The sequence below is a fragment of the Phacochoerus africanus genome, chromosome 6, assembly GCF_016906955.1.
Source record: "Phacochoerus africanus isolate WHEZ1 chromosome 6, ROS_Pafr_v1, whole genome shotgun sequence".
Lineage (NCBI taxonomy): Eukaryota > Metazoa > Chordata > Mammalia > Artiodactyla > Suidae > Phacochoerus > Phacochoerus africanus.
The window spans coordinates 27499197-27519756 of record NC_062549.1 but is presented as its reverse complement, the minus strand read 5'-3'; the positions used below and the strand labels follow the sequence as shown (position 1 = coordinate 27519756).

The 20560-nt window shown below is 38.7% G+C and overlaps 1 protein-coding gene across 1 annotated transcript; it reads right to left on the bottom strand.

Moving 5' to 3' along the window:
* Positions 1-339: 339 nt before the first annotated feature.
* KCNV1 (potassium voltage-gated channel modifier subfamily V member 1) lies at positions 340-6618 on the bottom strand. Its single transcript, XM_047782928.1, has 3 exons — positions 5595-6618; positions 4272-4801; positions 340-851 (listed from the first exon to the last, which is right to left on the bottom strand). The coding sequence occupies exons 1-3, from the start codon at positions 6059-6061 to the stop codon at positions 340-342; spliced, it is 1509 nt and encodes a 502-aa protein (XP_047638884.1). The 5' UTR covers positions 6062-6618.
* Between the last annotated feature and the right edge of the window lie 13942 nt (positions 6619-20560).

Genomic DNA, 20560 nt, shown 5'->3' with positions numbered 1-20560 from the left:
GGTGCAAAAAACCCTTAAAAATTAGCGATACATAAAACATTTAACTTTGTTGTATGTATTGCAATATTATTTTATATTTGACAACTCAGACATGTGTATACTGGCCTAGTTGTACTGGGTTGTGTTAAAATGGCTATTTTTGAGACTCAAATGTGTCAAAACAATGTGCTGTTGTTTGGGGGATGTCAACTATTCTAGCAAACCAAGCAATGTATCAACCACAATGAACACAGGCAGTACTCAAAAGAGACTCATCAGCAGTGTACAGACATCCATATCAAGGCTTTATCAATAGAGTTAGTTTTATACACGCTTTTTGTAAATAAACTGAACGTGAATTCAAAACCAGAAATCATCTCCTCCACTGCTCCTGGTACTTGCTCTTTCTCTGCCTTTTAATCGAAGCATCTCCATGATACTCCGAGCATAGACATCTCTTAGGTTAACACTGATGTATGAGTCAGTGGCTATATTCTTGGTAAGCTTCTTCAAAGCTTCGCGCTGTCTAACAGCTGCTTCCTTGAGCTTTAAGGTGAAGTAGCAGGCAGAGAAGCGGTCATTAATAATAGCGATAGGCAAGGCCAAGACAAGGATTCCTGATAAGATACACACAAAGGCCACAATTTTGCCCGTGGTTGTGTCTGGTCTGATATCCCCATACCCCACGGTAGTCATGGAAGTCGTGGCCCACCACCACGCACAAGGGACACTTGTGAAGGTTGTGTCAGGGATGCTCTGCTCAGCGAAATACTCCACGGTGGAAAATATAGAGATTCCCACAGACAGAAATAGGAGTAGCAGGCCAACTTCCTCGTAACACTGGGTGATTGTCATTCCAAGTGACCGTAAACCTGTAATAGAACAACGGGTGTCAGTCATGGGCACCCCCACTCTTCACCTCTGTCCTTCTCCCGCTTCCCCTCTCCTTCCCTGCTATCCACCCACACATGCGTTTCTCACTGAATATGGCTCCAGTCTTGGGAAGTGTTCTGGGGATACACAGATGATCAACTCTAATCCTCAAGAAGTTCTTAGTCTAGTTGATGCGGCCAAATTGAGAAGGATAGAACGAAATATAATTAGATTCATTCATTCACTTCTCTATTAAACACTTATGATTTATGCACACACACACACAAAAAATGTGAGAGATGAGATGGAGGACAGGCAGGGGACGTTTGGTAGGAGTTTGTACTTTATACAATGGGAGGCCTTTGCAGCATCACACATGGAGGGCTCTCTTGGCGAGGTCTACATCCAAATGCATCACTTCGGCACACTTTTATAATGCTAGTGTTATGTTGTCCCCTTATATATGTTTCTGTGTTTATCACCTTCCTGATAAAGTCCAATAGAATTAGGTGCCTCATTATCTGAAAGCCAGAGGAAGTAAAGTACAACATGAGAATGAAACGAAGCAGCAGAGGCAGGGACAACATCAACATGAGAATATCAAATGTACATGGGGGGATGTTCTTAGAAGTGAAGCACTCCCATAACATCCACTGAAATTTTTTATCCTTAATACCAAACTCTAGGGAACTATCTCCCTTGAGCACACAGAATTTTCCATCTCCTATTAGGAGATAGACCTGGATACAGACTATTCCTCCTTTGCAGAAAGGTATAGGAAACTGGAGCCACTAGGGAATTCACTAACTATGTGGTAACTGGTGAATTTCCCATTGCTAGTTCTAAGGATTCTGCAAGACAGACCCGAGAGAGTCCAATCCCATCTCTGAAGAGACTAAGCCTTAAGGAGAGTAAGCAGAGTCCATTACAGGGAAGGAATTTGATAAGATATCTTCTCTAACACTAGAAGGATGCTGATGAAAGCATCCATATTTTGAAGTCATGTTAACATGATATCACAATGATATTGTCTCAGAAGTCCAGAGCACTTGGACTTGGAATCACTTTTAATTTTTTTTCACTCACTAGCAACTATTTAAAATATATTAAAATACTATTTGTGCTCTCACTATTTTTAAGTTTGTTCTAGGTTTTTGAGATTTTAATTATTAACTGGCTATTTAAAAAGACCAATTTATATAATTCTGAAGTTAAACTTCAAAAGACATTTTAGGAGTTCCTGTCATGGCTCAGTGGAAACAAATCTGACTAGTATTGATCCCTGGCCTTGCTCAGTGGGCTAAAGATCTGACATTGCTGTGGCTGTGGTATAGGCTAGTGGCTACAGCTCCAATTTGACCCCTAGCCTGGGAACCTCCATATGCTGCAGGTGCAGCCCTAAAAATGCAAAAAAAAAAAAATACAAAAGACATTTTAAAGAATATCTTTAGAATATCTTTCATAAAACTGATCTTGATGTATCTGTATTGAATTGCATTTCTGAAATAAATTGACAGCTTATGAAGAAATGCATAGTGTTTGGGAAGACTGTTTTCATTTCAATGTTCTGTTCCATTTTGTAAAGAAACCAAGTGGCCTGAATCTCTGCATGTTACATCAATTAACTAAGATAATCCTAAAAAAATATGAGATGTAATTATTATGCCATTGTACAGGTGAGCAGACTGAGGCACAGAAGGGTAGCATATCTAGCATAAAGTTACATAGCCAAGATTTAGAACTAGGCTCTCTGGTCCATCATTGTCTTCCTAACCATTATTCTATAACACTTCTCAATTTTTGTTTATAGTTAATGCATAGGGAAACATGTGATCTATTTCTATATTTTATTACATGTAATGCCTAAGATAAAATTGTCAAACATTTGTGCAACTGTTCATATTTTTTCAATAAATTAAGGCTTTATTAATGCTTTATATTTGCCTTAGAACTGAGAAGACCTTTGAAGAGGTGACATTGCGGAAATTACTATTATTTTCTTTTTCCTTTCTTTTTGGGAAAAAAATGTAGTCTTTACTGGGTGTTTTTAAATTGAATCCTGTGAAGAGTTTATAAATACTAGAAGAAAGCATCCCATTATGTGTGTCAGAAAACAAAGAGTGGTACTTCTAAAAGTTGTTGGAAACCCCATTATCAAATCCCTAGTATGTGAGACTAGCTAGGAAAATACACTACCAAAATTATATTAGGATAAATCCTAGTGTCCTCAGAGATGTGGGGGAAAACATTTCTGAGGTTAACTGCTCCCTGTATTTATAGGGAGAGACAATTACCATCAGCTTCTTTTAGGTGACCAGTCAGACATTTATCTAGAAAAATTGATGGGAAGAGGACTCTCTAGTCAAATTATATGTATATTGCATTGTATTAATATGTCATCCTGCTCCAGTGTTTCTTGAAGTGTGGTTCAAGACCACCTACATCAAAATTAGCTTGTTAAAATGTATGCTCATGGATCTAAGCCTAAATACTAACATTTGACTCTTTGGGATTGGGCTCAGAATTTGCATTTTAACAAGCTTTTCAAGGGATTATTATTTTCATTAAAGTCTAACATAAGGTAGAACATATGTGCTCCAGAACATTCAACAGCCTGCTGGGCCAGCCACTGAGAATCACTGCCCTTGAGGACGAAAGCATCATCTTTAATGGATTTGTGCGATTTTCTCTGACACTGACTATAATTTTCATATACAATTGCGTGTGTGTGTGTGTAGAGATTTTTCTAGGAAGAGTATTTTTTAGATTTTCAAGGCTTTATGATACACAGAAAAATCTAAGGAATTCCTATTACCAGCCCCAATTAGTGACAAGAAAATTCTGATACTAGACAAAGTGCGTAATTAATGTCTTTCGCTTTCTCCCAATGCAAATATTTCCATAGTTTCTTCAAAAATTAGGAGAAGGCCACTAATGCACAGTCACTTCTTTCTGCATAGTCAGAGAAGGCTCTGGATGACTTCCTCTGCTCCTAGGAAACATGTGTGATAAACAATTCCTTGGACACAGAAAAGAACCTGGCTTAGGTTCCTATATATCATATATAATTTATGCATATCTTTTTATGTGCTGGTTATGCATATTTCATATAGAACCTTCCAGAGGCAGAGCGTGTTTAATTTTCGTACATCTTCTGGGTACTTGGGTTAAAATACATTGAGGTTAACAAATGGTCAAGTTGCTCCTCAAATGTCTTAAGGAGAAACAGTGTGAGGGGCATCTTGTCCTCTAAAACAACCTCAAGGTTTTCTTCCCAATACATTTCTGAAGATCACATGATTGGCTAAAGTATAGGAGTTGGTGATTCTGAGCATCAATTCAGATCCCTTGGACTGTGGTCAAAGCACTAATGCTTACAAATAATGGCAAATTAAAACACAGCAATGAAACCTGAGTACCTGTTGAATGCCTGCCCAGTTTGAGCATGCGCAGAGCCCTGAGCAGCCTTAAAACCTGGACGATGCGCCCCACGTTTTCCAGCTCCTGTGTAGTCTGGCTTCCACTCAGGCTCTCTACCAGAAGAGTGATGTAGAAGGGCAAGATGGCAAGGAGGTCAATGATGTTTGGCACCTTTCTCAGGAATCGGCACCTGTCCCGCACACATAGGAAGCGGAGGACAAACTCCCCGGTGAACCAGCTAATGCACACATATTCCAGAATTTCCAGCAGCTGCAGGTCCAGCCAGCTTAACTCGGCTGACATCAGGGCCATGTTGACGATGGACACTGCCACGAAGATAATGGAGATGACCCCAAAGATTCGGGCAGCTGTGGAAGACCCAGGCTTCTCCAGGATGTTCCAGAGCTTCTGGCGGACCGTGGGACAAGGTCCTTGGGAGAAGTCCTGTTCACTCTCATGTTGACTTTCCTGGTCTTCTGTGTCCTTCTTAAAGTCTAAAGTTTCACTCAGCTCCTTTCTTCTGAAGTATCTTTTAGAGAAGACAACTTGGTGATTAACTTTTTAAAAAAATACTAAAGTAAAAAGAAAATAAACTTGGCAGTAAGGTCATGCTTCTTATTTCAGTAAAATGCAGAAAATGATCATTCTATTTTACCCAGGCTGTCTTCCCATAGTACTCACATGTTCTCATTTAGGATTATTGTTTTAAAAATGCCGCTTTATTAGTAGAAGTTTATACAAAATAACTTATACATTTATTAATAATTTTTGTAACAAAGAACAGAATGTAGAATTTTTTAATGTTCATAATGGAAACATTCATGAAGAAATGGTAGTAATAGCAAAGTAATAGCAAAAATAATAGACCACTAAAGTCCTTCAATCAATCACAAAGAACTAACTTTCTGTCTTTATTTAAGACAGTTCTCTGTCCAAGTTCTAAAAGTTAGCGTCCTAGATTTGATAAAGGATACTGCTCCATACTGAAACCTACATCCAAATGCATTTTTTGGAGCATAACTTTTCAGACTATTTATACAATTACCAAATATTTATTGCAAGTATGACTTCTTTTGACTTATAAATGAATTAGCATACATTCATTAGAAAAAGGAGGTTCAAAAAGTTCCAATGAAAAGTTGGCTTTGACTCCTACCAGCTCTCCCCCACCGCCCCCTCCCCTGCCCTTCTAGATCTTAAGCAGCCACAGGTATTCTTGGGCAGGCTTGAGCGAGGCTCTTGGAAGCCTCACATCTTTCCCTCTGTTGCCTCTCTCCACTGTGCCCACTTCCCCGTGCAGTCACCAAGCGCCTCGCAAATACCTGTCCCTGCAGCAGGAGTCGATGCTGAGCTCATCGATGCCCCAATACTGGATCTCCTGGAGGAAGGAGAGCGCGCACAGCTGCTCCATGACGTGCAGGCGGCCGGTGCGATAGTAGTGCAGAACATAGCGGAATGCTTGCGAGCTCCGGTCGAAGAAGTACTCGTTGTCTACGGGATTGGCGTCGTCACAGAGCTCCAGTGGACTGGGCACGGCGGCCAGGGCCCCTGGGCGCCGGCACGAGGCCACCACCACGGCCAGCTTGCCAAGGCGCGTGTGCGGGAAGCAGGACAGCGCTTGCTGCGAGAGCACGAAACGGCTGCCGCCCACATTGACCGTGAAACTGTCCCCGAGCGCCAGGGGCTCCCCTTCTCCCTCGCTGCAGAAAACGCTGGAGTCCAGCGAGGTTAGGGAGGCGCTATCCAGCGGCGAGTCCAGCAGCGCCCGGCTGCTGGGAGGCAGCTCCATCCTTGCAGCCGCTGTTGGAGGGCGCCACAAAGTTGGGGGCGGTGGCACGGCCGGGGTTTCCCGGGCTCCCGAGGTGGGTTCCTCCCACCTGCGCACCCTTACACTCTCCACCCCCTGTGCTCGTTCTCCCTCTCGCCGCTAGGGAGCTGCGCGATAGATGAGCACAAGTGTCTGAGCGCTGAGGCTGGGAGAGAAGAGGGGTCGCACCCAGGGAACTGCTCAGGTGTGGACCAAGCCTAGGACAGCCGATGGGCACACTGGTGGTCTCTGTGGTCCTTTCTGGACTCAGTACTCCCTCTCCAACTTTGTAATTGAGATATCCGGCCCGGGAGATGTACGGATTGAAGGCCTTGCTGTTTGAGGGTTGGAGCGAGTGGGGAAGGGAAGAAGGAGAGAGGTCTACTTTGGAGGAGGATGGCAAGACCAGTCTGGGAGGAACGCAAGCAAGGGGAATGGCCAGACTCGCTCCTGCCTGCTGGAGACCAAACGGAAAAGTTCAGAAAGCAAAGGAAGTTTTTTTTCCAGCTTCAGGATATATATTCCTCCCTCTTCTTTTACTGAGGCTGCTTTATAGGCCTCCCCGGGAGTGTTCGCCGGGGGTGTGCGCACGTGAGGAGAGGGTGACCTGGGCGCGGGGGCCGCATCATTTGCTCTCATTCACTCTCATTTTAGTCTGTCACTCATGCTCCGTTTTCTTCTCCCTCCTCCCCTAATTTTTGACCTCCTGGTTGAGAAATAAGGATCATTAATGATGATTTTTAATTAAATCCCAGTAAGTCACTGAGAACTAGGGGTCACCATTGTCAGCTCCCATTACGTGTCGAGGCACTTTATGCCCTACGGTTTAGCCATTTCTGTCTCTACAAGTTTCCCAGAGAGCAGGTGTCCTGGGCGCATTCCTAGGCAGAGGAGAGCTGTCATTTTGGGAGAAGGGAAGGCAAAAAAGATAATGACTAGAACAGGCGTGGGCTGGGGCAGGAGTTTAAATAGTAACGACGACTCGGTAAAGGGAGAAGCCAAGCGCGGAGCCCAGGTGAGACTGGAAGTGCACCCACGGGGCCGCTTGGAGTCGCGCCCCAGCCAACCTGTTGGACATGGGGCAGGAGTGGGGAGGAGGGCAGGGTGACTCACCTGCGGCTCCTGGCACATCAGGGGGAGCTCAGTAGGCACAGCGGGTTACATGGCCGGGTTTGATCCTCCGGATCTCCATGTGAGTCTGATTTAACAAGTCCAGGCGGAACGCTGCGCTCGCAGCTGAGCTCTTCGCCCGCGCTGGGTGTCTAGCCTCGCCTCATCTCCACCGCCTCCCAGCTCTGGCCCCTCGGCTGCGCTGGAGGGTAGCCGCCCCCGCCCGCGCTCCCTCCCAGCCCTTCGCGGTTCCCGGCGCCAGCTGTGGGGAATGCGGGGAGCGAGGGAGGTGAGACCGGAGGAGGAAGTGAGGATCTCAGTGATTCTTATATTCATCCTGAAGGCACTTCAAGGATCACTATATTCGATTCCCATTTCCCTGAATCTGTGCGCTCACAAATGCTCAAGAACAAAATTTCCAGTTGTATTGTCAACTCAGGGTTGCTTTGTGTGGCATGGTTCAAGATTTTCCTCATTATTTCCAGCAAGCATCTGGGAATCCCATATTTTTCAAAAGTCTTTGCAAGAATCAGGGAGCCACCCTTATCTCCTGTTTTCCTTATTAAATAGTTTTAGAAAGGATGTATAAAAAGATAACCAGGCAGCTTGATACCATAGGGAGAGACTTTTCACAGATTGACCTGAAATGCAACTATTTAGTTCTGGCTTTGTCCACAGACTGTAGAACCTCTAGCTAGCATTTACTTCACAGGCCTCATCTTCTTCCCCAGCGATATTTTAGGTTTTAATGAAAAGACTCAGCATTTTCAGGGTGGTTAATTTATGCCAGTAAGTTCTTGTAGGCCCCTGTAGGCCCCTTACTCATTCAGTACCTTATGTAATCATAATAACAACACTGTGAGGTAGTAGCATACCTGGTTTACAGAAGGAGAAACTGAGGCACAGAGAAATTAAGTGATTTATCTAGGATCACACTGTCCAAATTAAAACCCCAGACTAATTGTCAGAGGAGGCTGTTCCATAAACACAACACTTGAGACATACAATTTTTGTGTGATTTTAAAGTAAATCAGTGCATGGTTTTATTTATTTTCTCGAAAGTTTCTAAAGAAGGGCAGGAGTTTAATGATGTATTTTCTTTACTCTTTCAACAAATGCTTATTGAGCATCCACTATGTATGGCACTATTCTAGGTGCTCCAGATAGATCCGTGAACAAAACCAGACAAGATCCCTGTCCTTGTGGGATATAAACATTTTTCCTGTGAGAATAAAAACAAATCCAGTGAAATTTATAAAATAGTATAGTATTTAGAAGTTATGGCTGTTTGGACAGCTGTCCATTTGGTCAACTTTCACCTTTGTAAAGAACTCTTCCATACAGAAAATATGAAGTTAAACTTATTGTGGTAAATAGCTCATCGTTATGTATCAGCACCGTGAAATTAATTTTTTAAGGTAGCAAAGCTTTCCCTTACACAGAGAGGAAACCTTCCCCAGCACCTCAATTTTAGATTATTTGGTTGTTGAAAAAGGTCAAAAGTTCTATTAAGCCTTATTCATCCTTTAGTATGAATAACCTGAATCAAATGATTAGCAATAAAGTTCTCCCCTAGATTTACAGACTGTGGTGAGGAAGAAGGAAAACTTTCAGAGGAGAATGATAGCTTTGGGTGAGAAGGGAGATCTTGGACATGTGACCAGAGGTTAGCAAAAAGTAATGGAGGTTTGCAGGTCTCTTGCAATGTCACTAGAACCTGGACTTTAGTTGTAATTAGTGGTGTTCTGTAGAAGTAATTGTAACAATAAATACCCTTTAAGTGTAAGGCTCAAGCTAAGCATATGAATTCTCACAATAGTCCCATGAAGTAAGTACTAATATCCTTGGTCATGGATCTCAACTCAAAGGCTCACAGACACTAACTTTCCCATTTATATAGTGAATATTGAAGGAGTACATAAAGGGATTGAAACTGGAGTCTTTCTGACACCAGATTTCATCTCAGCTGCGAAAAGCCTAAAATTTCCAATTGGCCTTCACTTGTGATCAAAACAATTTCCACTAATTAGAATAACTTTAACTAGAAAGATGATGACTAGTTGACTGGGTAGATTCAAATACAAATGACCCATTTTAAAATATAGAGTCTCCTGGATAATAAAAATCCACACCTTCTTCCCTGTCCTGTTCTTTTTAATTTGTTGTCTCTGCCCCCTCACTGATACCTAGGTTTGAGTCGGAGAGCCCTCTGAAGAAGATATGACAATTTAGGGGAGAAATAAATCCATTCAAAAGATAGCCTTCCTGATCTCTGATTTTGACGTGAGACATATCCTGAATTATGTCAAGAAGTGAAAGAAGAATTGCTGATAAGTAGTTGGGGATGGTGAGGTCTTGCTTTCCATTTCATGATTTCATTCCAATGGGTTTATTTCCCTGGTAATCAGACATTATATTCAGGTGATATTCCATTAGCAGTCTTATGATGAAGTGCTCAACTGCTATTTGGCTTTACCGAGTTTTGGAAAGATCGTTGATTTGAACATTGAATCTCCAGGTACAATTTGTGTTTTTAATTCTTCCAATTTTTATGGATATTTCCATATTTATTAATGAACAGCATTCTTTCTTAACAGTCATGTTTTTAAATTGGATTAAAAGAAAAATCACAAGATACCTCAAATAGCTGACTCTAGTGAAGACAACTATGAAAGTAAAAGTTAAAAGTCATTTGAAGCATATTCAAAATTTCTATTACTTAAAATCTGGAACATTTTATCTAGGTTTTTGATAAAATAATGAGAATGTATTTATATTGATATTGTATTCTGTTTTTCTGTGAGTTATTTAAATAATACATTATGATGTTTCTGAGAAATTATTAAATCTCATCTTTATATGAAAGTTTAAAAATAATTATATGTACATGATCATAAGTCACTGAAAATTTTTTATGAAAATGTACATTTCTTATTCATTCATATCAAAAATACTTCAACCTTAAATTTATTTTTAATAATTAAATAGATAAGAAGACATGTAATGAATGAATAAATTTGAGTAAAGACCTTTATAGAATTCAGCTTCAGTAAACTCTATCTTTTCATGTTCAACTATCTCGCTATAGATTCATATGTTTACACTAAAATCCCTTTAATTTTTAATTTTTACAAATTTTATTTAATTTTTGTCATTCATTAACAATGCAGATCATATTTCTTGTGAGGCATGCATGCCTATCTTTTGATGTTATGTTTGATTCTCTAGGGGCTGACAACCAGATCAGCTAATTGTAATGACTTTGAAATGCTTGGTGTATGGACAAAATGATTTTGTCTTCTTTCCTTTCATTGCCTGGGAACATATTTAAAGGTAAAGGAAAATCTGACAAATTCTATCTATTCATCTTGCATGTGTCTTCTAGGTGCTTGGAATAAATCCTCCCAACTGTATAACAGCCCACTCTAAAGCAGAATTTAGCTTAATGTGGGCTTGTTCTGGATTCCTTCCAAGGGGAGGCAATTATCTTTGGAAGTACCCAAGAACTCATTTTTATAGCCTAGTCTGCTACAGAGATCACAGGATGGGTTGATGATGGTGATGATGAGGATAGCAATATAATAGCTGCTACCTTTGCTTATTCAGCCTCTGCTCTGTCTTTAATTAGCTGTGTGACATTAACACATTTCTTGAACCCTCTAAGTCTCATTTTCCTCATCTGTAAATTAGAATTGACAATGGCACTTACTTTATGTTGTTGTTTAAATTTAAATGAGATAATCCATATAAATGTTTACCGCAGGGTCATTTTTCTTATCACATTTATGATTATCACAATGTTGCAGGAATGTTTTTCTGGTCCCCCTTACTGAGCCCTTACTATGTGATAGGTATCATGCTAAGAGTTTGTCTCATTACATTTATATTTCACAGACCCCTATGAGAAGGGTATTATTGTTGTCCTTAAATTACAGAGAAACTAGGATCACAGTGTTTAAATCATTCAAGTCAATATAGACTTGAACACATTTGTTTGATTCAAAAACTTTTAAAGGGCATTAATATGAAAATGCTGTGATGATGAGAAATCACTCTTCTCTTTAAAAATAATTTTATAAAGAGAAAACTTCTGTTCTATGCTTCAGATAATTGAGAGATGACTATACTTTATACACCATGACCAAGACATTGCCTGATTTCACATTTTAATAAATTGGATCTTTCTCATAACTGTCATAAAAGAGATAATTGATTGGACTGGCCATTAAATGATTCTCACTATGCCTCTATGATGTGCAAAATGTATAGTCAATTTTTTTCTGAGTTACGAAGAAAATATGTAGAATCAGGCCCTTATTGTTCACTGGACTAACTCCTATAATTACAGTGAAATTAAACTTTTATAAACAAGATTTAGAAGCAGTGGAGCAAAAGCAGGGCAAGTGCTCTTCTCATCATGTTCTGTAAGCTGTTAAGTGAACCCAGTATTGAATTTGAAAATTCCAATTAAATCCTTTTTACCCAGCTCTATTGAATTACCTTATGCTGATAGAGAGGTCGAGTCATACAGAACCATTAAAAATTCTCATCCAGTATATGCGATTTATTAATATTAAAAGTGAAATTGCAGTTAGGCTTTTCCTTATTCTATTTAATGCTCTCTTTCATTATCAAGGAACTCAATAAACTTGAATTTCATCCCATAGTAGGAAGGCAGGTAATCTTTGCAATCCAGTCATGTTACAAAGTTTTTCATGTTTCATTTCCTTGATTTTTCTGGAATCAACTCAGAATTGGAAAGTTTTTCAATCAGTACATATTCATAGAATAGTAATTTTGTATGTTTCAGGGGAGATGGTCATATGTATATACAGATCGTATATATATATTATACATCATATACATCATTTATATTATATATGTGATACACAAACAACACACTCATAAAAAACTAACAGTAAGGAAAGTTTATAATGATTTCTGTCAATGGATCACATTATTGTTACTCTTATCACTAGAGGTAGTGAACAAAAAGAAGCAATATAAGGAAAATAGAGATAACTAAGCGACAAAGCAATTTTTCTTGAGAAATGGTTCTTAGTTACATAGTGCAGTTCCTTTAAACAGAATCCTCATGGCATTTTAAATGTGATCTAATTAAAGAAAAATATGAAGTAATTTTTTAGGACACACACGCTGAAATCTGTGCCACAGTGCTTTTGTATATCTATTCTTCTCATCGCAGTTTAAGCACACAGAACATTAATTTAAATAAATATTTCATATATTAAATCCTTTGCACCCAATACTGTTTGAGTTCAAAATCACTGCTTTTTACCCTTAACTGTATGTTCCACTTATATATTTTTTGCTGGTTCAAAAGAGTAGAAAAATGGGTTTTCAGTCAATATACATTAATTGGGTTGATTTGAGAAAAGCCCTGCATTGGTGCATGTATTCCAGAGTATATTTTCTCTACACAGTGTAATTACAACATGAAAAATAGCAGTGAGCCATATGGCTTCTCCTTACACCACTGCATCTGATTGACAGCTCAGTTATAGACCTGGCCTCTTAGTTCTCCCACAAACAGCTTTCTGGGAAATCTAAACCAAATGGAGAGTCAAAGCTTAGCAAATTTGTCCTAAGCCCTCTTTTTTTTTTTTTTAAAAATTTTCTATAAATCAAATTTTCCATTTAAATAACTGAGAATGTTTTATTTTCATGGCAGTAGTGAGAAATATCCAGTTCACTACCATTTATGATATTTTAAAAGAAAGTCTCAGTTAAATAATGTGTAAAAGAAGAAAAATACAACAAAAAAGACTTTAAATTAATTTAAGAAAATATTAAGGTAGTAATAGATTTAATATTTAAAATGACACTTTTACTTTTGATAGCAGAAGCTTATGAAAAAATCAAGAACAGATAATTACTGATTATATGGGAGCTTTGAGAATAATAGCAAGCAGTTTTATGGGTGATATGTGCTTACATACGTCTATAGAACAAGTATTTTAATTTGAGGTTTTAAAAAAGTAACTAAAAATATGCTAGAATTATTTCCTCATTTGGTATTGCTCAATAAAAAGGAAAGTATCACAAGTATTTTTTAGCATAAATTTTAAAAAGACTCTACGTACAATTAATTTTTGGCTTTAATTTTTGTTGTGTTAATAGCATTACCAACTGGCATCAAAGTTCTTTGTAAAATATTTATTGAAAGACTAAATGTAAAATAGAAAACAAGTTTTGATGTACTTGAACAGGTAGATGCTTGAGTAAGACTCTGATAGAAGAGCACTGTGGCCTCTTTCAATGTTGAGAACATGGGCAAACATTGCCTGCAGTTGGAGCCAAGTGCACTGAGAAATGCTGATCTACTCATATCCCCTATTTGAATAAGAACCTGTCCCTGGGGCTATCAGAGTGGGCCTCTCTCCAGTGAATTGGTGGAGATAATTTATATAAGTGCTGGATAAGAGATGCTATTAAAATACTTGTTTTCAGAGTTCCAGGTTTTCAAATATAGCTGTGATGGAAGGTGGCTGACCCATGCTTCAAGGTGGCGGTCTGGGATTCCTTTTCATTCTTAAAAATTATTGAGGACCCCAAACACCTCTTGCTGATATGGGTTATTTCTATTGACATGTATCATATTAAAACAGAAACATTTGAAATATGTATTAAATAATTTAAAAATCACAGTTTCAAGCCATGTTGACAAAAGAGTAGCTTCAATACATGTGAGTGAAAGGACACATTTTATTAAAAATAAGAATATTTTTCAAAACAACATAATTAGTGAGAGTAATGACATTGTTTTACATTTTTCCTATTTGCTTAATAAAAGACAGCCATATTATCATGTCTACTTCTGTACGCAAATTGTTGCAATTTGGTATTTTTGTTCAAGTTATCTAGATGGGAAAAAGTGGGGCATTTTAGTAATTTTTGCATATACATTTGCATATTCTGTGCCACACTAGAACTTAATGGGTTAGTTCCAAAGTGGAATACAAAGCCATATTGATGAATTTTTCATATTTAATTATATATCTTTCTGGAATTGTAACAGAGAGTCAAACATTTTCATTGATGATATGGAACCTGAAACTCCTAGCACATTTTGTTCTCCAGAACTTGTCCAGGAATCTGTGATGAGGCACAGTTTAGATAGCTGATCAGAAAAGTCAGAAAAGTCTTTAAAAAACACCCCCTCAAAAGCAATGATTATCTGGCAAAGTTTTTGTGTATTCACTGGAGGACTACAACCCAACAAAAAGCACAGCTGAAATGGTTAAAAGATAAAATCTTAGATGAGATGGCATGATTAGATGACTAAGAAACAACATTTGCTGAGATTTCAGCTAAGTATCTCTCTACAAACAGATGGGATTGAAGAATTTTCCCCAAGACAGGCCATGAGCCCTGTCAATCAAGACATCAACTATTTTTTTTTTTTTTGTGATGAGAACTTGATGTGTTTAGGAAGACTGGACTATTTGAGGATTGAGATCATATGTGAAGTGAAATAGTTTAAAAGTCATAAAGATTTCATTATTTTTCTTTCCTGGGCATAAAACACAAAGGTGTTATAAATATTTAGCTATTTATTTATTTATTTATTATTTTTATTACTTAAATAAATTTATCACATCTGTAGTTGTATAATGATCATAACAATCTGATTTCACAGGATTTCCATCCCACAGTCCAAGCACATCCCCCCACCCCCCAAACTGTTTCCTCCAGAGACCATAAGTTTTTCAATGTCTGTGAGTCAGCATCTGTTCTGCAAAGAAGTTCAGTCTGTCCTTTTTTCAGACTCCACATGTCAGTGAAAGCATTTGATGTTGGTGTCTCATTGTATGGCTCACTTCACTTAGCATAATAGTTCTTTTTAATGGCTGAGTAATATTCCATTGTGCATATGTACCACATCTTCTTGATCCAATCCTCTGTCGATGGACATTTAGGTTGTTTCCATGTTTTGGCTACTGTAAATAGTGCTGCAATGAACATTGGAGTACATGTGTCTTTGCAAGTCGTGGTTTTCTCTGGGTAGATGCCCAAGAGTGGGATTGCTGGATCAAATGGTAGTTCTGTGTTTAGTTTTCTGAGGAATCTCCATCCTGCTTTCCACAGTGGTTGTACCAATTTACAATCCCACCAACAGTGTACTAGTATTCCTTTTTTCCCACATCATCTCTAGCACATATAGTTTGTAGAATTTTGGATGATGGCCATTCTGGCTGGTGTAAGGTGGTACCTCAGAGTGGTTTTGATTTGCATCTCTCTAATAATGAGTGATGTTGAACATCCTTTCATGTGTTTCTCAGCCATCTGTATGTCTTCTTTAGAGAATTGTCTGTTTAGATCTTTTGTCCACTTTTTGATGTGGTTGTTTGTTTTTTTGGTATGGAGCTGCAGGTGTTGATTATAAATTTTGGAGATAAATCCCTTGTCAGTCGATTCACTTGCAAAGATTTTCTCCCATTCTGTGGGTTATCTTTTTGTGTTGTTTAGGGTTTCCTTTGCTGTGCAGAAACTTTCAAGTTTGATTAGGTCCCATTTGTTTATTTTTGTTTTTGTTGTCAATACTCTAAGAGGTGGATCTGAGAAGATGTTGCTGTCGTTTATGTCAGAGAGTGGCCTATGTTTTCTGCTAAGAGTTTTATAGTGTCTGGTCTTATGTCTAGGTCTTTAATCCTTTTGGAGTTTATTTTTGTGTATGGTGTTAGGAAATGTTCTAATTTCATTCTTTTCCATGTGGCTGTCCAGATTTCCCAGCACCACTTATTGAACAAGCTGTGCTTTCTCCATTGTATATTCTTGCTTCCTTTGTCATAGATTAGTTGACTGTAGGTGCGTGGGTTTAATTCTGGGCTTTATATCCAGTTCCACTGATCTATATTTCTATCTTTGTGCCAGTACCACGTGGTTTTGATAATTGTTGCTTTGTAGTATAGTCTGAAGTCTGGGAGCCTGATTCTTCCAGCTCCATTTTTATTTTTCAGGATGTCTTTGGCTATTCTGGGTCTTTTGTGCTTCCAAACAAACTTTAAACTATTTTGTTCGAGTTCTGTGAAAAATGTCCTTTGGTACTTTGATAGGGATTGCACTGAATCTGTAGATTGCCTTGGGTAGTATAGTCATTTTGATAATATTGATTCTTCCAATCCGAGAGTATGGTATGTCTTTCCATCTATTTGTGTCACCTTTGATTTCTTTCATCAGTGTCTTATAGTTTACAGAGTACAGGTCTTTTGACTCTTTAGGTAGGTTTACTCCTAGGTATTTTATTGTTTTGGATGCAATGGTCAACGGGATTGTTTCCCTAATTTATCTTTCTGATCTTTCATTGTTAATATATAGAAATGCTGTTGATTTCTGTGTATTAATTTTGTATCCTGCAATTTTGCCAAATTCGTGGATGAGCTCCAACAATTTTCTGGTAGAGTCTTTAGGATTCTCTAGGTATAGTATCATATCATCTGCAAATAGGGATAGTTTTACTTCTTCCTTTCCAATTTGGATTCCTTTTATCTCTTTTACTTCTCTGATTGCTGTGGCTAGGACTTCCAAAACTATGTTGAAGAGTAGTGGCGAGAACGGACATCCTTGACTTGTTCCTGATCTCATTGGGAATTCTTTCAGGTTTTCACCATTGAGAATGATGTTAGCTCTGCGTTTGTCATATATGGCCTTTCTTATGTTGAGGTAGGTTCCCTCTATGCCCATTTTCTGAAGGGTTTTTATCAGAAATAGGTGTTGGACTTTATCAAAGGCTTTTTCTGCCTCTATTGAGAGGATCATATGGTTTTTATTCTTCAGTTTGTTAATGTGATGTATCACACCGATGGATTTGCAGATATTGGAGAAAGCTTGCATCCCTGGGATAAATCCCACTTGATCATGATGTACAATCCCTTTAATATATTGTTGGATGCAGTTTGCTAGTATTTTGTTGAAGATTTTTGCATCTATGTTCATCAGTGAAATTGGCCTATAGTTTTCTTTTTGTGTGTGTGTGTGGTATCTTCGTCTGGTATTGGTGCCAGGGTGATGGTGGCCTCATAGAATGAGTTTGGGAGTATCCCTTCCTCTGCAATTTTTTGGAATAGTTTCAGAAGGATATGTGTTAGCTCTTCTCTAAATGTTTGATGGAATTCGCCTGTGAAGCCTTCGGGTCCTGGACTTTTGTTTGTTGGAAGTTTTTTAATCACAGTTACCATTTCAGTTCTTGTGATGGGTCCATTCATCTTTTCTATTTCATCTTGGTTTAGTCTTGGAAGATTGTACTTTTCTAAGAATTTGTCCATTTCTTCTAGGTTTTCCATTTTATTGGCATATAGTTGCATAAGTAGTCTCTTATGATCCTTTGTATTTCTGTGATGTCTGCTGTTACTTCTCCTTTTTCATTTCTAATTTTATTGATTTGAGTCCTCTCTCTTTTTTGCTTGATAAGTCTGGCTAGGGGTTTGTCAATTTTGTTGATCTTTTCAAAGAACCAGCTTTTTGTTTCATTGATCTTTTATATGGTTTTCTTTCTTTCTATTTCATTGATTTCTGCTCTGATCTTTATGATTTCTTTCCTTATAACTTTAGATATTGTATAGTCTCTCTCTCGAGCTGCTTTAGATGTCAAGTTAGCTTGTTTATTTGAGCTTTTTCTTGTTTCCTGAGGTGGGCTTGTATTGCTATAAACTTTCCTCTGAGAACGGCTTTTGCTGCATCCCATAGGTTTTAGAGTGTCATATCTTTGTTGTCATTTACCGCTAGGTATTTTTTAATTTCCTCTTTGGTTTCTTCAGTGATCCATTAGTTGTTTAGTAGCATGTTGTTTAGTCTCCGCGTGTTTGTGTTTTTTGCAGTTTTTTTCTTGGTGTCGATTTCCAGTGGTATAGCGTTGTGGTCGGAAAAGATGCTTGATATGATTTCAATTTTCTTAAAGTTACAGAGGTTGGATTTGTAGCCCAGGATGTGATCAATCTTAGAGAATGTTCCATGTGCACTTGAGAAGAATGTGTGTTCTGTTGCTTTTGGATGGAATGTCCTTATTATAAATATCTATTAAGTCCATCTGGTTTAATGCTTCATTCAGGGCCTGTGTTTCCTTATTGATTTTCTGTCTGGTTGATCTTTCCATTGCTATAAGTGGGGTGTTAAAGTCCCCAACCATGAGTGTGTTATTGTTGATTTCTCCTTTTAAGGTTGTTAGCACTTGCCTTATATATTGTGGTGAACCTGTGTTGGGTGCGTAGATATTTAAAATTTGTTATATCATCTTCTTGGATTGATCCTTTGATCATTACGTAATGTCCTTCTTTGTCCCTTAAGATATTCTTCATTTTAAGACAAATTTTTGTCTGATATGAGTATTGCTACTCCAGCTTTCTTTTGATCCCCGTTTGCATGAAATATTTTCTTCCGTCCTCTCCCTTTCAATTTGTATGTGTCCCTAGAAGTGAGGTGGGTCTCTTGAAGACAGCATATGTATGGGTCTTGTTTTTGTATCCATTCAGCCAGTCTATGTCTTTTGGTTGGGGTGTTTAGTCCACTAACACTTAAGGTAATTATTGATGTGTATGTTCTTATTGCCATTTTATTAATTGCTTTGGATTTGTTTTTGTTGCTCTTTTTTCTTTCCTTCTTCTCTTGTTCTTTTCTGCCTGTAGAAGTTCCTTTAGTATTTGTTGTAAGGCTGGTTTAGTGTTGCTGAATTCTCTCAGCTTTTGCTTATCTGTGAAGGTTTTGATTTCTCCTTCAAATCTGAATGAGAGCCTTGCTGGGTAGAGTAATCTTGGTTGGAGATTTTTTCCATTCATCTCGTTAAGTATATCATGCCACTCCCTTCTGGCCTGCAGAGTTTCTGCTGAGAAGTCTGTCGATAACCTCATTGGGGTTCACTTGTATGTTATTTCTTTCTTTTTCCCTCGCTGCTTTCAATATTTTCTCTTTGTCTTTAATTTTGGTCAGTTTGATTACTATGTGTCTCGGGTTGTTCCTCCTTGGGTATATTTTATATGGTACTCGTTGTGCTTCCTGGATTTGAGTGAGTGATTCCTTTCCCATGTTAGGGAAGTTTTTGGCTATTGTCTCTTCGAATATTTTTTCTGTCCCCTTCTCTCTCTCTTCCTTTCTTCTGGCACCCCTATAATACAGATGTTGGTGCGTTTAACATTGTCCCAGAGTTCTCTGAGACTCTCTTCATTTGTTTTCAATCTTTTTTCTCTTTTCCGTTCCACATCTGTGATTTCCACTAATCTGTCCTACACCTCACTTATTCATTCTTCTGCCTCCTGTATTCTGCTGTTGGCTGCTTCTAATGAATTTTTTATTTCAGTTGTTGTATTTTGCAACTCTTAAGTTTCATATCTTGTATCTCTCTGCTCAGTGTTTCCTGTAAATTATCCATCTTTGCCTCCAGTTTATTTCCAATGTCTTGCATCATCTTCAGCATCAACAGTCTAAAATCTTTTTCCTGGAGGCTGAGAATCTCCTCCTTGCTTAGCTGTTTTTCTGGGTTTTTTTCTTTCTTCCTCATCTGAGTTATAGTTCTCTATCTTTTCATTTTTATAGGCTTTTGGTGTGGTGACCTTTTTACAGATAATAGAGTTGTAGCCTCTCTTAATTCTGATGTCTGCCCCCCTTGTGGCTGAATTTGGTATGGGGGCTTGCTGCAGGCTTCCTGATGGGAGGGGCTAATGCCTGCCCACTGGTAGGTGGAGCTGATTCCTATCCCTCTGGTAGGTGGGGCTTTGTCTCTGGATGGGATTAGAGGCAGCTGTGTGCCTGAAGGGTCTTTAGGCAGTATGTTTACTGATGGCTAGGGCTGTGATCCCACCTGGATTCTTGTTTGTCCTGGAGTTTCTCAGCACTGATGGGTGGAGCCAGATTTTCCCAAAATGGCATGCTGATGAATATTCCCAAAAGCATTGCTTACAATGTCCTTCCCTTACAACCAGCCACATTCACCCCTGTTTTCCAAGGAGGTCCTTCAAGAATTGCAGTCGGGTCTGAATCCAGATTCCTATGGAGACTTTGCTCTGCCCTGGGACCCAGTGCACATTAAAGTCTGTGTGTGCCTTTTAAGAATGGGGTCTCTGTTTCCCCAGTCCTGTGTAGTTTCTGTCCATACAAGTCCCACTGGCCTTCAATGTCAGATGCTCCAGGGGCTCTTTCTCCCAGTGTCAAATCCCCATACGTGGGAGTTTGATGTGGGGCTCAGAAGTCTCACTCCTCTAGGTGATTCTCTGTGAACAATTTAGTTTCCAGTCTGTGGGGCTTCCCACCAGGAAGGTATGGGGTTTCTTATATCATGTAATCACCCCTCCTACCTCTTGATGTGTCCTCCTCTTTGTCTTCTGGAGTAGGGTATCTTTTTGAAAGTTTCTGTTCCATTTG

Coding starts and splice junctions, on each gene's coding strand:
- KCNV1 (XM_047782928.1), bottom strand. CDS start 6,061: ATGGAGCTGCCTCCCAGCAGCCGGGCGCTGCTGGACTCGCCGCTGGAT. Junction 4,802..5,594: donor GACTCCTGCTGCAGGGACAG/GTATTTGCGAGG, acceptor CTTCTCTAAAAG/ATACTTCAGAAGAAAGGAGC. Junction 852..4,271: donor ACTGGGCAGGCATTCAACAG/GTACTCAGGTTT, acceptor GTTCTATTACAG/GTTTACGGTCACTTGGAATG.